Source organism: Malus sylvestris, chromosome 12 (assembly GCF_916048215.2).
Source record: "Malus sylvestris chromosome 12, drMalSylv7.2, whole genome shotgun sequence".
Lineage (NCBI taxonomy): Eukaryota > Viridiplantae > Streptophyta > Magnoliopsida > Rosales > Rosaceae > Malus > Malus sylvestris.
In genome coordinates this window covers 121229-138688 of record NC_062271.1, presented here as the reverse complement: position 1 = coordinate 138688, position 17460 = coordinate 121229, and the positions used below count along the sequence as shown (strand labels likewise).

The following is a 17460-nucleotide window of genomic DNA, read 5'->3' as shown; positions in this document are numbered from 1 at the left end:
TATTCAAACAATGGAACAGGCTAGGTGTAGGTTTTACATTTTGGTACTACATCACATGAGTTGCGCTAGTCGCATCACATATGAGTCCAAGCACACAAAAGGACAAGCTGACACCTAACTCTGGATCCAAAACGAATGTAAACGGTGCATGTGAACTACATATGAAACTGGTCATCAGCCCAGGACAATACAAATAACTAAGAGACACCAAGCAAACATGTAAAAATGAGCATATAAAACACAAGGATGTCATGCCACAAATTTATGCTCACAAATAAAATTATAAACATAAAGTGTGTGAAAGTCTATTTGTAAAACTAAACATGGCATGTCACATCATAATATATAAAAGTAGTTGTCGGGGAAAAATCACATATACATATACATATACATGTATATATATATATATATATATACACACACGTAAAAATGAAAAGACCCACTCATAGGTATATGCAAGTCGTAACCGTCCAACTATTTTGCCCGCGAGCCACCTTTGGATGGTCATCTCCTATACGGGAAATTACTACACTAATCATTAGACTAATAATTAATGCAATAAACTTAATTTCTTTGACAAAAACGGAATTTTCGTTGGAAATTTGGGAAGAAATTCAAATGCTCCGTTCAGAGCCATTTCACAACCAAATTTTGACCATAATATAACAAAACGAAGCTTAGGATAAGAGGAATTAAAGCCAAAAGTTGGCCCGTGCTTGTTGAAAAATGACCAAAAAGTGACGGCCCAAGTTGGAGTCCTCATTTTTCGTTGATTTCAAAGTGGATTCGAGCATGCAAGCTCAAACCCGTGGCCTAGGGGTTATAGATAGTCATTCTACACCTGCAAACTTGACCAAACCAATAAGATTTGGTTGGGGTTAGCTTGGAAAAATCCTACAACTCGTCGGAGAACATGGTGCATAAGGAAAAAGCTAAATGATATGTCCAAAAGCCACATGCATGTTAAGGAATCGTTTGAACAACTTGAGGAAAGCTCACAAAGTGAAGAAATCGAAGCTTACCGAGATGGAGGTGGTTTGAACCATCGGGTTCCATTGAGATATGAAACGAAAACATCGCATATTCCTCGAGCTAGGCACGGAAATGACATTTTGAACGAGTTGTAGAGCGTCCTAGGTAATTTTTGAGAGAATTTTGGAAGTGTTGGTGGTGATAAGAGATGGTGTGGCGTCGGTTTGGTGGTGTTTTGGCGTGCCAATGAGAGGGAGAAAGTGAAGATAGAGTTATGGGAAAGAAAGAGTCTGAGAGGTGTGAGAGAGAGTTGAGAGTTGTGAGGTTGAGTGAATTCAGTGGAAGGAGAGTGAGAGACATGAGGGTTAATGTGGGAGAGAGTGTGAAAGTAATGATGACAATTATGGTTGAGTGAATTGTTAGACAATTTCCAACCATTGGGGATAAAGCTTAAAAATTTAAGCCAGAAAATTTTAAGCCAAACTCATAAACTACTATTCTCTTCCAACCCTTATGGCTTAAAAGTTTAGCCCGAAATTATTAAATAATGATTTTAGCTTTTTTTTTGGGTAACCTTTTTGAAAATAAAATTTATATAGATTATTCTAATTTATTTTTATGAACATTTTAATCCAAACATATTCACATTCCAATAAGTAATTAAAAATCATATAAATATGCAGGTATTTATAAAGTTTTAAAGTGAAATTTGATTTAAATAATTTTCTTAACTTATTTTATACGTTAGATTTAATTTTGAGTCTTCAAATCTTTTTTTTTACCATTAGATTTGATCTCATTTGATCACAGTAGTTAGATTATAAGAAAAAAAGTACAAAAAAGTTTGAAATGTGACAACTTGGTGGTCTAGAATAGTTTAAGCAAGACTTAAATCCTGGGGGGAATCTAACCCATAGATATATTTTCTTCCCAAGACTTATTTTAGCCTAATGGTTAGATATAGTTTGAGGGGGTTTTAAAGCTTATAGTTTAAGTTTTATCCCATGAGTTGGAGATGGTCTTTGACCATCTTCAACCCTTGGGGATAAAGCTTAAAAAATTTAGGCTAAATAGCCAAAATGGTCCTTGAGATTTGTATAACTCATCACTTTGGTCCCTAACATTTCAAATCAATAAAAGTGGTCCCTGAAATTGTCAATCATCCATCATTTTGGTCATTCCATTAAAAACTCCGTTAAGTGTCCCGGAGCTCTTGGCAAGAAGTTTGGACAACTTTCAAAACTTCATAACTCAATCGTTTCTTAACCAAATTTGACCCATAATATATCAAAATGAAGATAAGAAAGTGTAGAATAAGATTATACTTATTTGGAAGCCAAATGGCTGCCAGAGATGGCTGGAAAATAGCCTCAAAGTTGACTGGTCCGAGAGAAAACTGGAAAACTCACCCGAAACTGAGTAAACTTTAAACGTTCATAACTTCTTCAATACTCAACAAAATCAAGTGATTTAAAAACAAAAATCATACTTCTCGATGAAACGAAGAGAATGCTACCTTCTTAGATGGCTAAGTTTCCGTGGTTTGGTCGAAAAACTGCTCGAAAGTGGCTAACTCGAAACCAAGACAGCTACTTTCGAGTCATTTTTCGGCCAAACCACGGAGATTTAGCCATTCAAAAAGGTACCATTCTCTTCGTCTCGTCGAGAAGTATGATTTTTATTTTTGAATCACTTGATTTCGTTGAGTATTGAAGAAGTTATGAACGTTTAAAGTTTACCCAGTTTCCTATGAGTTTTCAAGTTTTCCCTCGGACCAGTCAACTTTGAGGCTATTTTTTGGCAATCTCCAGAACCATTGGGCTTCCAAATAGGTATAATCTTATTCTACACTTTCCTATCTTCATTTGGATACATTATGGGTCAAATTTGGTTAAGAAACGATTGAGTTACAAAGCTTTGAAAATTGCCCAAACTTTCGGCCAAGAGCTCCGGGACACTTAACAGAGTTTTTAATGGAATGACCAAAATAATGGATGGTGGACAATCCCAGGGACCACTTTTATTGATTTGAAATGTTAGGGACCAAAGTGATGAGTTATGCAAATCTCATGGACCATTTTGGCTATTTAGCCAAAAATTTAAGCAAGAAAGTTTTAAGTCAAAACCCATACACTGTTTTTCTCCTATAACCCTTATGGCTTAAAATCTTAGCCCGAGATTATTAAATAATGATTTTAGAATTTTTTTTTTCGGTAACTTTTTTGAAAAATAAATTTATGTATATTATCTTAATTTATTTTTATGAATATTTTTAGATATTTGAAAATAAAATTTATGTAGATTATCCTAATTTATTTTTATGAACATCCTGATCCAAAAATATTTAAATTCCGATAAGTAATTAAAAATCATACAAATACATAGGTATTTATTCCCCCCAGGATTTAAGCTTGGCTTAAAATTATTATGGACCCACCAAACTGTCATATTTCAAACATTTTTTTGTTTTTTTCTTATAATCTAACGGCTATGATCAAATGAGATCAAATCTAATGGTAAAGAAAAGATTTGACGGCCTAAAAATAAATCTAACGTCTAAAATTATTTAAATCAAATTTAATGTAAAACTTTATAAATACCTATGTATTTGTATGATTATTACTTATCGGAATTTAAATATCTTTAGATTAAATTTTTTCATAAAAATAAATTAGGATAATCTACATAAATTTCATTTTCAAAAAGTTACCAAAAAAAAATGTTAGGCTAAAATCATTATTTAAGAATCTAGGGCTCAAATCTAATGAGTACTGTTTGGAAATAGTAAAATAAAAGTGGAAAAGTGAAGGAAAAATTGAGGTCCACATGGAAGGCTCATGTGGCATCTCAAGGATATTTTAGGAATTTCATTGGTACCGGGAATAAAATACATTAAATTTCGGGATGGGATGTCACAATCTCACTCTTACTAATTGAAAAAATTCTTCAAATGCCATGAAATCATGATTTAGGGTTCATCCATGAAAACATGGAATATGACTGAAAAAGAGATATGAAAATACGTTTATGTTTGTGAAAAAAGTAATACACAAGTTAGTTTTTTTTTTGGAAGAAGGTAATACACAAGGTTTTTTATTGCTAGAAAAAAAGGGAAAATTAATATATTAAGTATAAGCTCTACTTAATCAATTGTAATATAATAATATAGATAAAATCATATGATGATAATTTTTCTTCTCAATTAAAAAGTTTTTTATTAGAAAATTTATACTTATACCTAATATATAAGAAGATAAAATTTTTTGGAGCCCCTAAAAAATTCTAGATATTGTGTCATTGCACCTTTTGCACACCCCCACGCCTATGTTTAATTTATTTGTCCTCTATATAATGTAAATATATCGTTTCCACGAGGGAGAAAAGAAAATAAAGTTCTTAAATTCGCAGTCGCACCCCCATGCATTATAAAACTTTTGGTAATATGCTACTTAGTACTACGGTTTAGTGGTATTCCTCTTTACTTGTAAGTAAAAGGTCTTAGGTTCAATTCTTGCAAGGGAGAAGTTAAACCACATTATTCTGGCAAGCTGATTGTAAGGCTTAGCCCACTCTCCTACCCCCTTAGTGTGAATACTATCGTTTGTTCAAAACTTTTGGTAACATCTCAATCTAGTGGTATTCTTCTTCACTTGTAAGTGGGAGATCTTAGGTTTAATGATCGTCAAAGGAAAATTTGAATCAGATTATTACTAGGCAAGTGTGAAACTTAGCCTACTTCCCACCATGTAATATTATTTGTTAAAAAAAAGTAACATCTCAAACCCGAAACCTAAGGCCATCTCCAATCGATCCAGTCAGAGGGCCATAGGGCCGAAAAAAGCTCAAAATGACACGAAAATTGTCTCTAACCGAGGGCTAGGCTAAAGGGCTCGTGGGCCTCATCAGGCCAAAAAAGGAGAAAAGGGCCAACCGGCTGGCCCAACACAGCCAGCTAGCCCCGAGTCGGGCTAAATGTTTGAAACCAACGGCTGCTAGCCATTATATATATCAAAGTAGATGGAGATGGAGGTGGTTGCTCACTAGCGGAGGGAGTAAGGGACCAGGGAGTGCCTGGGCCCATCTTGACTTATATATATTAGGGAATTATGCGTGTTTCTTTTGCTTGAAGAGTTGAAGTCCTGCTTTCCAAAAGCTTCAAACATAACTACAGCAGTTCATCTCACAATTAACTTTAGTATTTTACTTATTTCCCTAACACAAATTAATATCATTTAAATCAAAGCAATATTTCGCCTTTCTTTGAATAGAAATCGTTAATCGTTCAATTTTCATTATAAACTCCTTAACAGTGTTGTCAGGTTCCAGAGCTTTTCCCTTTTTTCTTGTTGAAATCTCATACATTTTAATTGTCATCCCAAATTCAAACTGTATTCAACAAATAAGTTTTAAATTTCTTTAGTTCTCTATTATAATTTTTGTGAATATGTAATATTATTATGGGAACTTTAATGAAAAACTCTCGGTACTGTTCACTTTAACGAAAAACCACATTTTGTCAATCCTGGTACTATTCACTTTACCCTTTATTTTGTCCTTATCGTTAAAACTCAAAGTTTTCAAGTTTTTTTCATTAGTTTTATTTATTATCTATGCATGTTATGTTGGACATTTGATTACTTTTAATATATATAATTAACATGATGTTTAGTAGATTTGGAAATACTATACTTTAAAAAAAAAAAAAAAAAAACCCTTTGTGAGAGGCCCCTCCTCACTGAAAAGTCTGGCTTCGCCACTGTGGTTGCTCGATTGGGTGGGAGGGAAAAAAGAAGATGAACTTCATTTTTTCCGAATTTATTTTTGTCCACATGGTCTTTGTCTTGTCTTTTTTTTAACAAATAATATTGTCTACACTACGGAGAGAGGGTGACGTAGCTTCACAATGAGCTAGTAATAATGTGGTTCGAATTCGTCTTTTTATTTAAAGTGTTTAATGAATTTTAATTTTTTATAATTATAAACTTTTTCTGTATTAGTTTCAAGTAATTGATAAAGGTAAATTAGTAAATTTATAAGCCAAATTTTGACTGGACGGGTTATATGAAAGTAAATTAAAACTTGAGGGGTGGTTTATGTAATGTTTCAAATGTGATGGGGTTTTGTGTGATTAACTCGAGGTTATTGCTTGATAGATGTGTGGTTACAAAAATTATTTTTGACTTAGTTATTTTTATTGAAAGTTGGCTATTGAGAAAAGAGAGACACTAGTCTGAAACCGTGAATCGAACTGAAGAATCAACATTATTACACTCTCCAACATTACATGAAGAATTCGCATTTGATACGATTTTCGGGCACGATCCAGTTCAGTATTTATCGCTCAAACTATGGATCGAATATATGGTTCGATCCGATTCTTAAAACCACATGCATAAATAAAAATTCTTTTTGCCCATTTCCTTCATATTGGGCCGTGATGGGCCCATGTCCATCCTAAAACACAGCCTAGTAATCTCCAGTCTTCTTCACCAACAGATGTGCAGCTTTTCGGACCCAGGTAAACGCTTCGGTTCCCCGAAGGGCCATAACTGTTTTTTCAACCTTTTCTTACTATAGATTTTGGCATCGAAGCCTCCCTTGCTTGTTCATCTTCCTCGTTGCGCTGGTGCTACATAAATTCTGTGCTACCTCTCTCAGTCACCAAACTGATTTTCCTCCCTGCTCCAGGCTCCAGAGGATAATAATTTCACAGCCTTTGGTTTTATGGGTAAGATTTTAAAAGAAAAAATTGATTTGCTTTTCCAACAGCTATATCGTTAAGGCTTTTTATTTTTTATTTTTGGTGTGAATATCGTTAAGATTTTTGAATTTGAAATCCATAAGGCTTTTAATTTTTTATTTTTGGTGTGAATATCGTTAAGATTTTTGAATTTGAAATCTTTGTGTGTATATATGAACTTTTTGTGCGATCTGAGTAGATGCAATGGACTGTATGTGGTAAATACCCTCTTTTGGTGTGATTATATTTTAATCTTTCTTCACTTAGCTGTTAATGACTTAATGTATTTGAGAATTAATGAATCATATTCATATCATGTGCAGCACTGTGTTAGGAATGTCAACCTAACTTGCATGTTTGTAATTGTTTCTTTACCAGGTCATCCAACATGCTATATAAACCTTAAATCGGATAGGGAAAAACATAAATATTCAACTTTGCAGTAATGGTAATGATTTTACACAACACAGTGACTGAGAAAGCAAAATCAATTCTAAGAGTAATCAATGTAATTTGGGGCACCAAACAACCCATAACATGGTAATGATTTTGCTAACTTTGAATTCTTCGCATAGGACATACTCATGGAGTAAAAGGTTTACCTTGTGTTATTGTTCGTTCAACTTTCTGTTGCATTAAACCTTCAATCTTGGAACACTTTTACCTCAAAAACCACATGTAATGCTGATTCTTCATGTATTGTTGGAGAGTGTATTAACTGATGGTTTGAAAAATTACTAAGTAGCTCACTTTCTAGATGGAAGATAGAATAAATGGGCATTGTGTGAATGAGTAAGATTTTAATTTCTGCTAAATTAAATTTAAAATGTGAGAGCGGTAAATATAGAATCACAGTTCTATTGGATGTTGTTTCGTGATAATACAATTTGAACCTAAAAATATCTAGAGAGACCAAATTTGTAGACTAAATTTGCAAACTAAAAGGTATGTCACGAATAAGAAATAAGCACGTTAATCAACACTTACGTAATAATCCACTCATCAACTTCCATGTCATTTAGTTTACAAAATTTGGTGTACAAATTTAGTCTCCCTAGCTTACCTAAAAATATAACTTATATAACAATGACAGTCAATCTGTTACTTTGCAAAGTGCTCTTACATGATCTCTGTTTGTGTTTGCAAGATACCATTATTTGGAAGTTAAGTCTTATGGGAAAAATACGAATGAAACTTATGAAGACTAGGTGTCAATAGGATGTAGTAATATTAAAGAAAGGATTATGGATAGAATACATTTCAAATGGATTTGATGTAACTATATACCAGGAATCAGTTAAATCTGCATCTCCTTTATTATTAACCGAATCCCTATATTTGAACTTTGAAGTCATTCCTTCCGAGTGGGTCCACAAGTGTAAATTGGTATGAATGTGGAAGAAGATTGAAAGAAAAAAGAATTCAGTATTATATATAGGGTACCCTGGCTGTCCATTGTCCAAAAAGAAAGATTTGACTGTAGAAATTCTGTGTATCTGGTCGTTAGTACTCAGTTGAAGGTTGGTCTTCGGTTGGTGTTTGAGATATGTTGTTGTTTTGCCTATCAATGTTTCGTGGTTTCATCCTTCATCAAAGTGATATGTTATATTGTACTTTGTGAAGAAGTTGATGATGGGTGGAACTTTGATCCATTTCCTACTCTGTCTACGGATGTGTATCAAATCTGTATGTGGTCGCTGCTTTAATATCTAAACAAGTTATATTCTTTTAGCATAGAATTGGAATGATTATGGGCTTTTTGAGTTTTTGGTCATTCTGGAAACAATAAAGTTCAAATCAGAACTTTTCAGTTGTTAATATGATTTAGTGTTGAAGCATCTCTTTTGGTCCTAGTGCACAAATGAATTTTGTGGATGAGGATGCTTCTGGCTCTGGAGACGATGCAAATATTGCATGTGAATAAGAGAAATACAAGTTGCACAACACAAATTTGAGTCTGTTTATTTCAATTACTCAAATTCCTCCTCGTCCCAGTGGATCCATTACTGGGAATTTCAATTTCAATTTGGTTAGGTCTTTGTTTTCTCATGGATTCGCAGAATTTTTCACTTCTCTCATTGCTTTCATGGCTGTGGCTACCACTAGAAATAACAGTAAAGAAGTTTCATGTTCATCCCTAGGCTCTGAATGTTATTAATTTATTAATTTGATTTTTTGTTTGATTAGTTACCTTTGGTTTTTGGAGCCTGGTGAAACTATGAATTGTAAATAGCAATTGCAGTTTCCCAACTTCAATTAACAAGGTTCAGGTGATGATGTCCAAAAATATGAAGAGTGTGGACTTCCCAGTCCAATAATTTGAAATCATCAGCTTTTTAGGTCCTCCTTTGACAAATAGCCTTGCAAAAAATTAGCCAAATCTCAACTTGCTTAGTGATTTAATAAACAATTTCAGTTAAGGCTGATCCTTTGCAGAGGATGATCCTTGAAAACCTAAAGTGATGGCCGGTTAGAACTATTGAACTATATTGCAGGGGTAGTGTAGTTGGGGGAAGATTTTACACTTCTCTTAAAATGCGGACATCCTCTTTTCTTCCTGCCTGGAACTTGAATACTTCTAAGTCTGGAGATAATTTGACAATAAAGTTTTCATTTGATAAAAATGAAAAATCAGAATTTGAATCTCTCCTTTTGTTTTTCCAGATTAAAGTTCCTCAACTTGCTTTGGTGGAATTAGGGTTTACCAAGAGGTCTGACGATTATGTTTGCTTCTCAAGTATCAAGAATTGGAGTTTTGATACTGAAACAGCTCTCAAGAGGTATGTACTAAAATGTTTTATTTAGCTAATCCCTGTTTGAAGCTCACCTTGTTAAAAGCCAAACTGTTTTTTCTAAAGTATTTTCTACTCACTTTGATGTTATTCTGTGATCATTCTCAAAACGTTTCCCAATATCATGGTTCTTTTGCAAACTGCAGGCAAATCTGTGTCTATAACCAGAGCAGGAGATACTAGTAATTCTTACAGACATTACTTGCAACCTCTGGTCAGTTACCATTACCTCCAATATAAATTAATATCCTATGAGTGATCACTTCACTTGAACAGCTATTGGTGAAACCTTTTTTTTTTAGCAGTAATCATCCTGTATGCTTAATTTTTATGTTTATCTGTAGTCTGTACTCATGATGGGCAGAAGAAACCAAGCAATCAAAGAAATCATTAATGAATTTCCACCAATGAATTGATCTGGATCTTATTTTTCTAGTGACCACTTTCATCTTCAAATAATGGGGTACTTGTACTAATTGGTATGATCTGCAAGGTCTAGTCCTATGAGAATTATTGGGTAGGAAAGGAGAGCCGTTAACCATATGGGTGCATTTGTTACACCGGACTATCTCAGACTGGAGGGTTGGGATAACGGTGTAGGATGGTTGGGGGGGGGGGGGGGTCATGTGTGATTGGCAAGTCCATTCCTACCCAAGAAGGTGAAACAAACAGGGCCTATATGATTTCTTCTTGCATTTCTTGGTGGTGCTATATTAGAACCATTACTTTCACTCTGACATTTGAGAAGCCCAAGTTGAATTAACTACTACCTATGTTCATTTGAGAAGCCATTACTTGGTGGTGCTATATTAGAACCATTACTTTCACTCTGACATTTGAGAAGCCCAAGTTGAATTAACTACTACCTATGTTCATTCTTTTCTGCTTAATGTCAAAGTGCACATTATTCTTTGTTATATGGTATGGAATGAGTTATTCTTGTATATCTAGGATAGCTGGATGTCATGCCTTGGGAGTGTTGAAGATGAAATGGACCACATTCATTCCAATTTAGGGGCTTGTTTACTTACCTTTTAAGGTATGAGAACGATAAGAGAATAGTATGGGAAGGATATCCAATTGTCCAGATAGGGGATAAACAAGCCCCCCTTGGTAAGGATACCTGGTTAAAATTGGGTATTGAATACATAATTTCAAAGTGGGACCCACTTACTTTTTAATTCCTTGTGTGTTAGAAAATGCAGGATATGTCAAGAATAGGAATGATACACATATCTTGCATTCTCATTCTAGTAAGTAAACATGCAATAGGTCTTATTTGTAGTATGGTCTTATCAAAGGAGTGAAGCAGTCATGTTTTCTTCTAACACTAAACTTAGGTCAGCATTTACGAAGAATGGAGATAAAACAAAACCAGTTTAATAATATACATTTGGCAAGCAGTTTGGGAATTGTCAGAACTGTCTAAGTGAAGGCATATATGTCCTTCAAATTGTTTGTAGTATTTTAAGTATTTTATGAAGAAGTTGGGACTTGTAAATATATTTGAAGGATGATTATTATGAAGTTCTGAGTAGTTTTAAATTTATGTATTTATTTAGAATCTGCTTGCATATGCGTTCGTGTTTTTATTCTCATTTAGATTATATTTGTGGTTTCCTTGTCTTATGAACAGTTTGATCAACAATCTGAAACTAATTTGTTGCGAGGAACCATCTTTGAGAAGCATCGTCTTTTTTCTACCAGTAGTGCCAGCCATTCTTCGAATGAAGGGATTGAGCAGAAAGAAAAGTAAGTTCTTTGAGGTTGGTTCAAAAATTATAATTAGTAATAATGATAGAAGATGCGAGTCTGAGAAGCAGCATAATAGGAGGAGAACAAAGTCAAATGAAATTGCATGCATGATTTAACCATATATCTCCGCATTTTTTTGTGCGAAATTTGTTGCAGTGGTTTATCTTCACCTCATGGCCCTAATTTTCCTTTGAGTGAGATCTGCAGTAAGATTATTATGTTGTTTCTTCACACACAGATGAACTATTTGCAGGATATCTGTGACATTTGTTGATAAGGATGGAGAGGAAAAACATATCAAGGTTCCTACTGGAATGTCTATGCTTGAAGCTGCCCACGAAAATGATATAGAACTTGAAGGCAAGGTTCTGATACTTATTTAATAGTCTTTTTCACCTTAAACCCAAATCTGCTCCATTAATTACTGTCGTCCCCTAGATGGTCGTTCTACCGCATCATTTGTTTCAGGTTTCATAATTTTCATGCGTCTCTCTACTGATAGGACTGATAGGTGTTTGTCAAATCAGTTTGGAAAATAATTTTTGATTGCTTCAGACTGCATATTTCCTGAAAGGGGAATTTGCACAAGTACCACCTAGACTAGCAGTGGCGTGTGCAGTTACCACCTTGAAAAAAAATTGGCAACAAATATCTAAACTTCATTTTTGGTGCAAATCTACCACCTAGGTTGGTCGCCATCCATATGCTGCTAAATCAAGTCCTGGTGCCACTCTCATGAACTACTCTGAGGACAATTCGTTAAATGTCCTCTATATTAATTAGAAGAAAAACAAATTAAAAAGCTGAAAGAATTCATGAACAAAGAAAAAACAAATTAAAAAATAAAGAAATTAAAGAAGTTTTCTTTTTAAACTCCATGATCATCTGAGTTCACCCGCCATTCTAAGTACACCCCACTTTCTAATTCAAATTTCATTACTTCTAAGAAAACCCAGCAATTGTCCCATAATTACCCCTATACTCTAAAGTCTAAACTATGTCTGAGTTTCAAATAGTAGACTTTTAATGCCTGTTTGAACACTTGGGTAAACTCGGGTTTCAGCTTGAGGCCTGTAAATTTGAATTTGTTGAAGGAAGGTTATCCAAGTTCAATTTCAAGCCTGCCTTTTTAGAGTCTTCATTATTTGCTCGTTTAATAGAAATTACTTGGCCATTGTCTAGCCGGGCATTGTAGACAGTTCCATTACCTCCTTCACCTACTTGTGATTGAATGACATAGGGTGGTAATGGGGTGGGTGAGATTCCTTGAAGGGTGGTGGTCGAAGCAGAACTTTTTCAAGCAACAAGTCATTTTGCTATTTTCACACTGAAAAAAAAGTTATAAGGGATATGTGGGGAGAACTTTTGGTGGGTGGAGTTTAGTGGAAAGCTCTTAAGCCATGTACCCACTGTTCAACTCCGACCTTTCTCATCCTCAGCGCACACTTCCCCTCCACATCCCACTCCTTTATTATTTAATCATTGAGGTTTTTATTATTCTTTTGGGTTTTCTAATACAAGGGTAATATTGGAATTTTTGAACAAAATTTTGTTGAGTGGGTGCCTGAAGAAAATTATAGGGTGCTCTTAAATTTATTGAACAAATATTTGGATGGAGTTAGGTTGGAGGCAGTACATTCACACAAAGTAGAGAGTTTAGGACAGACACCTCTAATAGTTCAAGTGGTATTTGTGCAAACATCCCCTTCTTAAAATGGATCAGACTTGGTAACAACGACAGTCACTACCCTGTCAAATAATTCTTTAATCATATTTGCTGAATCTAATATTCTGTTTCTTATCTCATATCAGGAGCGTGTGAAGGTTCACTTGCCTGTTCAACATGTCATGTGATTGTGATGGTATGTTTTATATGTTTTAAGAAAGTTGCATAAAGTACGAGGAGCTAACTATAGAATAATAATGTAGGACGTGGACTATTACAGCAAATTAGAAGACCCAACTGATGAGGAAAATGATATGTTGGACTTGGCCTTTGGACTCACTGAAACGTAGGTTTTCTTCTAGAATTATTGTAATTTTTTTCTTTTCTTTTTTTTTTGTGTGTGTGGTCATGTCAAAATTATGTTTCTGTGTTGTAGGTCTCGCTTGGGTTGTCAAGTCATTGCAAAACCTGAACTTGATGGAATTCGTTTAGCAATTCCAGCTGCCACCCGAAACTTTGCTGTCGATGGCTATGTTCCAAAACCACACTAGAGATGATGCACCTGAACTTGATGGAATTTTTTAAACTATTCCGGCTGCCACCCGAAACTTTGCGGACCATAATAACGATGATGCAATTTTGTGGAATAGTTGGTTGAGTGTAACGTGTAGCATCCCAGTTTTGTAGCTCCTGTATTTTATTGGACCAATGAGCACGACTTGAGTTCTATTTTTATTTATGGATAATGATAGGGGATTAAAATTTTAAACTAAATTTACAAATCAAATAATGTATTACTGGTAATAAATAAACATGTTAATTAACATTTAAGTAATAATTCAGTTATTAACATTCATATCATTTGGTTTACAAAATTTTATATGTAAATGTGGTTTTCCTAGCATGGGAAATTTGGTTTTCCTAGCATGGGAAATTTGAAAAAATAACCAAAAATTGAATTCCATATACAATTATAGCCAACTTTTAAAATTAATGATAATTATAATCACAATTTGATATAAAATTACTAATATACCCTTGATGACTATAACTTTTAACAAAACAAATCCAAAGAGACTCAAAACCCAAATGATTTTGCTACTCTACGCTTCTCGATCTTCAATGTTTTCCTTCACACTTGATTGTTCTTGTTTTTCAACACAAAATTTTGTCCAAAAAATAGAAGGAAAGAGTTGGATGAATGTGGGTTCTTGGGTGAAACGAATGTAGTTCAATTGACTGAAGGTCTCCTCATTTGACTGAAACTCCTTATGCATATTTGAATCTTGGTTGCCGAGTTCGGAAGAAGCGTGGGATTTGAGTGATTTTCTGGTCTACAGAAGGGAAATAATAATAGAGATTATATTTACACACCCCAAATTACTTCCCTCACATCTTTTTAATTTTTTAATATTTTTTTATCAAGTGTTAGTGGTGTGTAGAATATCTAAAAAGTATTTAAAAAATAAAAGAATGTGGGACAAGTAATTTGGGTTGTGTGAATATAATCTGTCAAGAAAAAAATTAAGTGAACTTTAGAGTGTGGAAAACAAAGGAGCTATCCCTCAGGTGCAAAACCCGCTTCTCCTCCATCGCCTTCATAGCCCAGACCTTGGATTGGGGTGGAGAGGACAACATGCTCACCATTGACGGAACGACGGCAACGAGGAAAATGGGTCTTTGAGAGAGAGAGAGAGAGAGAGAGGACGATTCGAATGTCGAGCCACAGGAGGAGGCCAAGGTATTTGTTGGAAATTTAGCTTTTGATGTTAATAATCAGAAATTGGCTGAGTTTTTTGGAAGGGCAGGAATTGTCAGGTTGTTGAGGTGAGGCTTTGAATTTGTTTTTAAAAAATTCTTAATCATTAAGGAATATTAGTATTTTCATATCAACTTTTGGTTATACATATCATAAATTTAAAAAGGTGGCTATAATTCTATATAGTGTTCAAATTTTGGTTATTTTTCCAAATTTCCCTCCTAGCATTATCTATTATTTTTTGTTACCGTTATTAATTATGTGCCAATTTGGGAATAATTCTGGGAGGACGACCATAATAACTTGGAGACAAAAATGTGCGTTCTTTTGGGGATCAAATCTTTTGCACTCAAAATTTTTTGTCCTCTTTTTATGACATGTTCCATTTGTTGGCACTTGGTCATTTATCTCAAGGTAATGTAAGACAGACCAAAATTTTAAACCAAATGATGATGTGGTTATTAATGATTGAATTATTACTTAAATTTAACGTGCTTATTTCTTATTGGTTACATTTATTTTGATTAAAAAATAAAAATATTTCTTAAGCTATTAATTTACAAATAAGTTTCTCTCCTTGCAAAATGACACATAACTGTTCATGAATCTAGACTACATTAGTAAAAAGTACACAATAAAACATTGAATATATGAATTCGGAAAAAACGTGGTGCAAAGCACTTGGAAGGAATAAGAGAAACACCGTTATACCAAGAGATTCTTTTTTGGGAAAACTATCCAAAACACCCTAAAAAAGTTTCGTTTAACCATAAGGACATTCAATTTTGAAAATATCAAGGTTGCCTTTGAAAGCCTTCAGACACAATTGAATAACGAGACAAAACATGCAGCAACCAAGACAATATGCAGAAAATTTCACATGAATTCACATGGCCTTCATTAAAAAGCAAAAGGAAAAGACAAGTTTGGCAGATGCAAAAACAAGATCAGCAATTTCAGAAACAATGCACTATTTAAAAAAGTTGTTTGTTGTTTAGGAATTTGGTTTTGTATATAACAGAGCTTTTCCTCCCATACAGATACACCTTAATATCTCAACACAGCCGAGACACACCATACACACACCATCCTTCAATCCTCATACACTCAAGCATCCAAAATCTTCCTAACATCCTTTGCAAACATTTCTTTGTAAACACTTTTCTTTGTAAACATTCTATATATCAATAAAAGTTCAAGTGTACATATTCAAGCAATCTCCAAGTCTTAAGTAAGCTTTCTTTTCTTTCTCTAGTGTGCTTGTTTAATTAGACTTCTAGTCCAAAATAGGGAAACACTATTATAGTTATATTATTAACCTGCTAAACTGACGATCATACTTTGTTCGAGCACTCTATTATAGTTGAATGCTTGCCATACAAATAACTGGATATTAACCAAGGTACCTCTGAGTTCAGCCTTTAAGGCCTTATACTTGTACTGTGAGTGGCCGTCATGCTGAAACATGTCGAGTTCCATGTGTAAGGTTTTATGTCAAGTTGTTATAATGGTCATCCAACTATTTAACCGGGCCTGCGTTGCGAATTTGGTATTAGAGCCAAGTTTAGCTTTTTAATAGTATAATTATAATAGTAAAGTACCTTGAGGACGGAAGTCATTGATACAACTAATATCACACTTGTTTATTTTGTATGAACAATATCTATTATTGCCCTTGTAGACCTTGTCAACGACAACCACCAGGTATTTATTGTCCCAGACACCCAACTATAAATAGCATAAAGAGAATATTAGCATATATATCCAAAAGAATAAGCAGGACCTTGAAGAAGCAAAAGTTTTATCTTGATTATCTTGAACATTCTTCATTTATTAGTAAATATAATAACACAGAAGTATATCATAAAGTTTTAGAAGCAAAAAGAGCAACAGATCAAGTTTTAGAGACCTTGAGAGAAGAAAGAGAGTTTCTAAGAAACCAGTTAGCAATAACTTTAGAGAAAAGTAGATTGTAGTTTATGATAGATTATTTTAATTTAGAAATTAGTGAACCTCAAAAAAGAAAAATAGCCTTAGACCAAAATAGTTTAGTTTGTTATTTTTCATTGAGAAAACATAATCATATTTTGCATAATGAAGAAAATTCACAAGCCAATAGTATTGTAGATCTTATTATTAGTCAAACAGAAAATATAAAATTAGAAAATAATAAGTATAATCATTTGTTAAACCAGTTGTTAGAGCATTTTCAGAAAAATTCCATAAAAATAATTAGAAAAAATTTAGACTATATTACATCTCAGTTAGAAGATAATAATAAAAATATTCAAAGATTTCCTAGCAAAAGAGAGATAAAAGAGCTTGTTGACCTCATAGATAGTAAGCTGAAGCAAGTAGAACTTAGATCACTAGAAATAGTTGAGCAATTAAAATTAGAAATTCAAAAAATTCAATTAGTGCAAAAAGAGTTAAGTGAACAAATAGATAAGTTGCATAATAAAATAGATAAATTATTAGTTTAATGAAACAACTAGCAAAAAATATATCCAAACTTTGAAAGAAATTAGTAAGTTAGATAAAGAACCAGTAGGTTTAACAGATTTTTCAACACAAGTATCCAGTAGTAATATTCCCATTAGGCAAAATAATTTAATTATTCAATTAGTTTTAAGTTTGGCTGAAAAATTAGATCAAGTTGAAGAACAAATAGCAGAAATAAACCAAGTCTTACATAACGCATCTTCATCACTTCCACCATCTTTGCTAGATAAATTAGAAAATTTAACTTTAAGTGCAAATAATAATATTAGAAGAC

At 33.7% G+C, this 17460-nt stretch overlaps 1 protein-coding gene across 3 annotated transcripts in view; it reads left to right on the top strand.

Moving 5' to 3' along the window:
- Positions 1–6452: 6452 nt before the first annotated feature.
- The window catches only part of LOC126593136 (uncharacterized), an 85196-nt gene continuing 74188 nt past the window's right edge, over positions 6453–17460 (top strand). For 2 of the 3 annotated variants that reach the window (XM_050259035.1, XM_050259033.1), the window contains exon 1: positions 6453–6700. In XM_050259035.1, coding sequence (XP_050114992.1) covers positions 6697–6700 — 4 coding nt within the window. In that variant the 5' untranslated portion in view covers positions 6453–6696. Of the gene's footprint in view, positions 6701–9376; positions 9493–9650; positions 9719–11140; positions 11257–11512; positions 11620–13071; positions 13122–13188; positions 13272–13361; positions 13764–17460 lie in introns of those variants that run through there. The other variant, XM_050259037.1, reaches the window with a different exon arrangement.